This window comes from Grammomys surdaster, unplaced genomic scaffold (genome assembly GCF_004785775.1).
Source record: "Grammomys surdaster isolate TR1022 unplaced genomic scaffold, NIH_TR_1.0 146, whole genome shotgun sequence".
In the NCBI taxonomy this organism is placed as follows: Eukaryota; Metazoa; Chordata; class Mammalia; order Rodentia; family Muridae; genus Grammomys; species Grammomys surdaster.
Window position 1 is genome coordinate 425,447 of NW_021604604.1, and position 8,477 is coordinate 433,923.

General features: G+C 41.4%; 1 protein-coding gene across 1 annotated transcript in view; it reads right to left on the reverse strand.

Annotated features, from left to right (window-relative positions):
* Pdss1 (decaprenyl diphosphate synthase subunit 1) overlaps nucleotides 1-8,099 on the reverse strand; it is a 37,931-nt gene extending 29,832 nt beyond the window's left edge. Inside the window, exons 1-3 of the mRNA XM_028764913.1 lie at nucleotides 7,865-8,099; nucleotides 2,478-2,542; nucleotides 1,946-2,066 (exon numbers count right to left, since the gene is read on the reverse strand). Coding sequence (XP_028620746.1) covers nucleotides 1,946-2,066; nucleotides 2,478-2,542; nucleotides 7,865-7,996 — 318 coding nt within the window. The 5' untranslated portion in view covers nucleotides 7,997-8,099. The remainder of the gene's footprint in view (nucleotides 1-1,945; nucleotides 2,067-2,477; nucleotides 2,543-7,864) is intronic.
* Between the last annotated feature and the right edge of the window lie 378 nt (nucleotides 8,100-8,477).

Below are 8,477 nucleotides of genomic sequence, written 5' to 3' on the forward strand. Positions count from 1 at the left end.
ATCACTGAGCATATATATGCTTGCCATGATAGATGTGAAGGCTGGAGCACAACCAGTCAGAGCCGGTTTTCTCCTTCCAGCAAATAGTTCCTGGGGATTCAACTCTGGCTGCCAAGGTTGGCTGCATGTCCCCTAAGCCACTGAATGATTTCACTGGCCCTCTAATTACATTTTAAACAGAAACAGAAAAATAACTTTAAAATTTGTATAGAAGCACAAATGACCCCAGATAGTCAAAGCAACGCTGAGTCAAGAACAGTGACCTCAAAGTATACTCCAGAGCTATAGTAACAAATCACAGTACTTGGCACAAAAACAGATACTTTTAAAGTGGAATAGAATAAAGAATTCCAACAACAGTACAATTAAAGGGGTTAGGGTAGATGAAATAAAGACTAGGTGACTCAGGAAAATATAGAAGCTACAGGAACAGTTTCAAGGAAGGAAAATGGTAGTGAAAAGAGTGAAGGCAGAGGAAGAAAGCATTCGCTGCATTCAGTAAGAGGAAGCTCCTGTGATTTGGAAAGGAAGACACAGGCAGTAGTGGGGTAATGCAAAGGGGCAAGATCGAGACAGAGGGTTCAGAACACTGTGATTGAAAGGAAGGAGACTGATACAGCACTAGGATGGGCCTGCTGAAAATGAGGATAGGCTGGGTGTGGTGGCACAGGTTAATAATTCCTGCATTCCAGGGGCAGGAGGATGATGAGTCTAAGGCCATCTTGATACATAGGAAGTTCAAGGTCTGCCTAGAGGTGGCATAGTGAGAGCTTACCTTAAAATAATCTAAGTAAACAAACAAACCAGAATATGAAAGACAGTGGTAGAATACTTCTCTAATCCTAGCATTCAGAAGGCAGAACAAGAGTATCACTAGTTCAAGTCCAGCTTGGGCTACCCAGGGAGTCTCTGTCTCAAAACGAAGCACCACTCAAGGGCTTGGGTACTACTAGGTGATAGAGCACTTGCCTAGCATGTGCAAAGTCTTCTGTGACACTACTAGTCTGTTGTGAGGCATTAAGCTAGACACTTCAGGGAAAAGATGGTAAATTCTAAATGAGGCACTAAGTTGACAAAGAAAAGTCACATGAACATTTTGGAGAAGGATTTTACTCATTTTTATTTTTTAAATTGTGTATGCATGCTAGACAATAACTTTGGGTGTCATTCACTTTTCCATTTTGGAGACAGAGTCTGACCTGGAGCTCACCAAGAAGGATAGGCCTGCTGGCCTATCTCCATTACTATAACAAAAGTAAGCCACCAGGTCAGCTTTAATATGGTTTTGGGGATCAAACCCAGACCCCCATGCTTTCATAGCAAACATTTTTCCAACTGAGCCATAATCTGCAGCCCTATTTGAGTTTGTTTTTCACTGCACAATTCACATCAGTGTTGGCAACCTATAGACACAGAAGCTATGCAATGGGCTACGGTCATGGTTTGTTTTGACACGTGACATTATGAGAGGCCCAGGGGAATAGGCTTGCCATAATCTAATCCACACACTGAGCAGTGTTATATAATCCACATGATATTTACATGAGTTGAAAGAAGAAAGTTATAGTTGGAGCAGCTTAGCAATGGCACTCAGAATTAGAAACTGAACAGGCATATACTCCCTGTACCTATTTTCTTTAGTTTTCCAACTCTGCAATAACAACTTCCTGTACAGTAACATGAAGCCTGATATACGCAAACTGAGTGGGCACTGGCAAGGCTACCTTTTCATTTGTTTGTTATTTGAGACAGGGTCACATGTGGTAGTGTAGCCTAGCTTGGAACTTACTATATCACCTTGACTAGACTTGAACTTGCAGTCATCCTCTTGTCTCAGCTTCCCAAGTGCTGGGATTATAGGTGTGAGTCACCATGAAATGGCTGCATTGTGTGTTGGCTTCTAATTCTAAAATGTCACCACATTTCAGGAAGATAAAAGTCTTACCTTTCTAATATCTTCATACAGACCTTTCAAGTCTCTCCAGCCAAGTTTAAAAGGATCGCTGTACTTCTCACCACTCTGAGTCTGACTACAACAGCACATTGCTGGTGTCCTATGATGAACCCTGGGGAGTGGAAATGCACATGGCTCCATTTTTAAGTAATTCAAACACATGCATATTTATATGGTGGAAAAGATGAAGCCAACTTGCTAGAAATCAAATTTGCATCTGCAAAGGTCACCATAATTCAAAAACATATACAGAATTCTAATCTTGCTAAATAATACATTAATAGGTGATTTTAATGAATAAGACCTTGACAGCCAATATCAGAAAAAGACTATATTATTATGTTCATTGTATTCTGAGTAGAACTCAAATTTTACTATATAAATATTTTTTGAAATGGCAGAGATCATGTAAAGCAGACTATTGTGACTTTTACTTAAACATTTTGTTAGCCTAGCCTAATAAAAATTAGAAGTTTACTAGCAGTGATTATCTTTGTAGCTCTAATAAGGATTATAAACTTACTGTGATATACTATGCATATTTGGGGAGGCAGATGTTAAAATCTTCATAAGACTAAAATAGGGTATCTGTAAAACAAAAGTATGAAGAAACCTATGAGAATATTCCTGGAAAACTCATTCCTAACAACAAATATCCCCATAACTCAGAACAAAAGATATTGTTCAGTCAGCCACTTATAAAAGGTTGGAAATCTTAGAGAAAAAGGACAGTTAGAAGTTCCCTTCCCTGATTACAAAGGTGTTATGTGTCATATCAGAACACAGGGCTTAGAGGAAAGCAGAAGTCAGTCCCAGTGTGGCAGGTCTGTAATCCCAGCTACTAATGAAGCTGAGGTAGGAGGATCATAGGTTCAAGGTTGGCCTAGGTGACAGTGAGTTCAAGATCATCCTGAGCAACTTTTAGTGACCCTTTTAGTGACCCTATCTCAAAATAAAGAGAGCGAGGGAATGCTCAGTAGAAGAGCAGTTGCTTAGTCCTCAGAGGTCAAAGGTCTAATTCCCAGCAGTAACAAAACAGAAAAAGCAAAAAAGAAAAATATCTGTAACAATACACCCATTCCTCTAAAAGCTGGGTCCATATTTGTTTCTACCTTTCTATACCAGAAATGACACAGCAAAACAACTTCCTTCCATTTAACTAAAACTGGTCACAGAACAGGGAAGACTAGATTATCTTTTAAATTCTCAAAACACACAAATGCCAAAAGTATCATCTGGGATGGCTAGGAAAAGATTTTACCATTAAGGAAGGAACTGACATTTACACAATGCTGCCTATGTTGTTACTGTTATTAAACATAGTTGGAAATGGTGCTTCTGGGTAAGTAATGTTTAGTAAATAAATGGACTAGGAGTACAGCCCAGTGAAAGACTATGTGCTTTGCATGACACAAACAAACCACTTCCAATCTCAGGGCATTTTGATAATATGATCAAAATCCAAGAATCACCTGGGCATGGAAGGGTATACCTGTAATCTCAGCACTTTAAGATCAAGGGAGTAGGTGGACAAGTTCAAGGTCAGCCTGGAATACATAAAAAAAGGCTGAGAAAGAATATCGAAGAATTACAGTATACCACGTCTAAACAATTTAGAGGCAATAGCAAATACTTATTCTAATAATTAATATTACTATTCCTTACAAAAAAGAGATTTATTTTTATGTGTATGGGTGTTTAGCCTGAATCCATGTATTTCAGTTTGACAAGATAATATAGAGATATAATGAATTTATGATACAGGCATAGGAACATCTGATGTTGGCATTTCTCAAGAAGGGAATCTGGAAAGACAACAAATGCCTTCCTCAGTTTCTAGAGGAGAGTTAGGATAAATGATGTTCCCGTATCTCAGATGGTTTCAGAAGATAAATGATGCTGTGCTTTATACTACCTTCAACATACTAGGCTGTGAAGCAGGATTCTCTGCTCAATTGTCCTGTTACCAAAGGAGCTGTGATAATAAAAATGAGTTGTCGTGAATATTGCATTCAAGTGCTTGGTTGCCTAGAGTTCCCTGGTTTCCTGCTTTGGTTCTCCTGGAGAGAGATCAGGAGGCAGGAGAATCAGGAGGCAACTTAGCCAACTTCTCCCAATATGTCTATACACCACATATGTCTTCTGGTCTCCAGGAAGGAGACCAGAAGAGGGTGTTAGAACCCCTTGGAACTGGAGTTATAGGCCAGGTGGATGCTGGGAATTGAAGGCAGGTCTTTCAGAATAGTGGTCACTGCTCTTAACTACTTTCTCTAGCTCATATATTACTATTCTTAAAGACAGGATGAAAGCATTTTAAAAACTACTGACTTACTAATCTAATCTGGCAAGGGCTTTTATATAAAATATGTGAAGACACTTCTTGACAAAAAGAATGAATATGAAAATAAAATGTAAGTTTCTTGATGATAAAGTGTTATAGTGTTATGTTTTAAAACCTTTTTTTTTCTTTCACTGAGCTTCACAACTATAGTTTTGTTTGTTCCAAGACAGGATCTCACTATGTACCCCCAGCTGGCCTCAAACTCACAGATTTGCTGTCTCTGCCTCCTGAGTGCTGAGATTAAAGGCATGCACCATCATATCTACATCTAGCCATAACTACTTTCTTAAAATTACATTTATTTATTTTGTGTACATATCTGTTTGTACAAAGGATCATGAGGCTCAAATTCAGGTCATCAGGCTTAACAATTGGGTGTCTTTACCTAGAGTCACCTAATCAGTCTACTTATGTTAGAAAACCTGGATTCCAGAAAAGTCAAGAATGAAGAGCTGACTTGCAAGCGTGATTACAATTATAAGCAAAAAATACCCTCAGAACTGTATATACTGTCATCTCATTAAAAACCTCTATGAAAAGCACCCAAAGGTAAAACACACAGAGACAGAACAGGGTTTAGAAACACAGGAACCAGTGTTTAAAGTAGTTATTTTGAACCAAATAGGATTGTGTGTGTGTGTGTGTGTGTGTGTGTGTTGGGGGGATGTCTTGCTTTACTTACTTATTTTTGGTATTTATTTTCTGACTTTGCCTGAATGAACCATATACTGCTTTAGCTGTTAAAAGAACACAAATGTTGACTTTGCTAAGCAGTGGCCAAGAAGACTAAGGTCTACAGTATCCACTACTGCATTATCTGTTCATTAAATCATTAAGAACATTCATGAGCTACAGAAAATTATAATGTCCCCACAATATAGCAATAGTTCTCTCTTTTGATTTTACCATAAGACAGCCCACTTTCCTCCCTTTTGGGATGGATGTCTTGATATGTAGCACAAGCTGGCTTTGAACTCACAGTCTGGCTGACTGAATCTCCATAGTAGTTAGGATTACAGGCCACTATTTAGACAATCTACTTACTTCTTTTGGTCTCCTGAAGTAGTTAATTCATACAAATGTAATGCTTTGTTATGGAACATTTAAATAAAGACAATGCTTCCCACCAATGCTTTAAGAGAGTATCTTATTACACAGCCCAAGTTGGCACTGAACTGATCCTTATACCTTGGCCTCTCAAGTGTTGAGTTAGCATTAGTGTACCATTCTGCCATAGCAAGTGACATCTTAATGGGAAAGTTATATCTATTCAATCTAAGACCTAATGGTGTTCCTCTATAAAATATTAAAACTGCATGATTAATACAGGGCTACTCTCTGCCACTAGGTAGCTTAAATACTGTTAATTGTAGTCTTTAGAGGACAGAGCTTGGTGAAAACATCAAAAATTTCCGGCTGTACCACTTTGTGACATCTTTCTCTCCCTAACTACTCTTATATATATTTCTAAGATATATATATTGATATCTTGGCTGAGAATCCAATGTACAGCACACATTTATTTTTATTTACTTTGCAGTCCTTGGGCTCAACTCAGAACTTTGCCAATAACCGACAAGTGTCCTACCACAAACTATAACTCTTAGCTCCACAGAAACACAAGGCAGTATCTATTCAATTATATTCCCAGGTCCTCAGCAAAGACTCAGGACAGTATTTATTCAAATCAACCTGTATTCTACTTAGAGCTACCTCAGGGCAGTGTTTTCAAAGTGAAAGAATCATGTATTAAAATGAAGCTGTGCAACCAGTTCTGGGGCTCCCTGACAATGGCAGTGAGAATATGTTTTCCACTTTTGATTCTATTCCCTCTCTGTATCATTTACTTTCTTTGAAAGTCAACTCTGCCCCTTAAGATGGTCCTATAGAGCCCAGTTTGGCATTCAGCTCACTGTAGCCAAAGATTACCTTGAACTCCTAATCCTCCTGCATTTCTACTAAATGCTGGTATTACAGACCTAGCTGAGAATCGACTTTTTAAAATAAGAGAAAATGCTCAATAAAGACAAAGTTGGGTGTGGTCACTCGTGTCTAATGAACTGCCATAGTGATAGGGTTGGGGTGGAAACTGAGGCAGGACTCCTGTGATGTATCTGGGACCATGCTTGACAGTAAGTTCCAGGCCACTCTTGACTACAGTGTGATACCATGTTGGAGAGACAAATTTGGCTTAATTATTGTCCCTAAGGACAATTATTGTCCTTAAGAGACCTGACGTAATGAAAGCACTCATGTCTGAGGTAGACACCTGAGTTCTAATACACTTATAGAAGAAAGTATTAACACACGAATGAGAAAAACATGATGTTGGACAATCAATTAGTCTTCCTTTCTGCTCAAGGAGACAGGTATGGATGTCAATGACAGATTCTTTCCAGAAAAGCATTCTTTTCATGGATGAGGCTTTGTTTTCTTCTTTTAGAAACAGCCAAGGCAAAAAGTATTCAATGGCATCTTGTGGTAGATTCATCTCTCTCTCCAAAACATGTCTGCATCTACAGAGATAAAACCCCAAACCCTCTAAAGTCTAGCTTACAGTATTGACATGGATCCTGCAAAGCCTATCTTCCTCTAAGACTCTTCCTACATGCCCTCTTTCTCTTTTTCATTATTCTATTTACATCAGCTTGCATTTCCTCTCCAAATTGTTTTTTCGGATAATTTGTTATATGCATCCACTTAAGTACAAACCAGCTATTTCGTACTAGTATAGTGTTTGATAGGTACACTGATGTATGAAGTGTACCGTATCTTACTAAAATTTAAGAGGTAGGTGCTTTTTTTTGGATGAAATGTGAACCCTCATATAATTACTGGGTGGCTGGAAAGGTCTCCAAAACCCAAAGAGAAAAACCACTAACTTCAAAAGTTAGTTTGTAGATGCTGCCAGGTAAAGCCAACAGCACGGACTGGCCCAACTCACACAGAAGCAGAGAGTCATTTACAGGGCTAATCTGACCGAGAGAAAATGACATTGGAACCAAACACAGTAGGAGGGAGTTTCAAGGAATCACGCTTACTACTTAGATAATGATTTTACTTCAAAGAAGTCATAGGTCTCTCTTGACACCCTTCGGTTCTTCTCCTTCTAGTGTCCTTCCAGCGCCTTTCAGGTGTGCGTTCTCTCGTAAGCACCTGCAGCACTAAGTCGAGTCCACCCTGGCTAGCATTACTTTGCATCCCCACTACACCCTTTCCGAATTTTTAGGCTAACTGGATCCGAAATCCGAAATTGTTAGGAAAGTGAGAGCAGAGGACCCTTTGGTGCTGGTTGTATCTGCGGAAAGAACTGTGTCGTTCCGACACACCCCAGTCGCCCCGGCATCTCTCTTATGAGGGCAGCGCTCCGCCGCTTCCCCTACCTCAGACTCAATGTCCCCTGGGTACTCCGCACTTCGGGTCCCGCGACTAGTCCCACTCCCCTGGCGTCCCACCCAGGGGAGACTGCAGGCCCCGCGCACGTGCGCGTCCTCCCATTCATTCGGTCGCCGGCTGTCATTGGCACGGTGACCTCTACGCTGCGGACAGCGCGCGCGTCCCGGCCTCACCTGCGCGCGGGTGTTCGAAGTGGCGCGCGTCCCGAGCGGCCCCGCACAGCCAGGGCGTCCCGGCCGCGGGCTCCCGACCGCCGCCGGCCTCCAGGAGCAGCCGCGCCGCCAACACGACCAGCGCATAGCCATGGTGAGAGTCTGAAAGTCGCGGCGGGAGATGGCTCCGCCTCTGCCCCAGGCCCAGACCCGGAGCCGGAAGCTGGGCACCGGAAGCACGAGGCCACACCCTGTTCCCCACCCGGTCCTCAGTGCGGTCGCCTGCCCTCTCCGATCCTCCTCGGAGCCACTGTCTTCGGCCGGTAGCCGCGTCCGCTTTTAACCCGAATTGTGCGTCCGAACTGTTGTCCTACGCGGGGCAAAGCGTGTAGAAATCTGGTTCCGGTGCTTGCTAACCCTGAGGCCATGTTTTCCGCAATGCCAAGCTCCGAGTGGGCGACTTTTGTACTCCGTCTCAGAAGTGCCAACTTTATCTAATTAGTCTACGCTGAGTGTTATTGTGAAACAGAAGCTACGTTGACTTCGTCTCTCAGCGTTTGGACTCTGCCCCTGAAAGCCTTAGAGAAGTATACATGCGTAGTTTGACAGTTTTGTTTATTATCTGGATATGGAA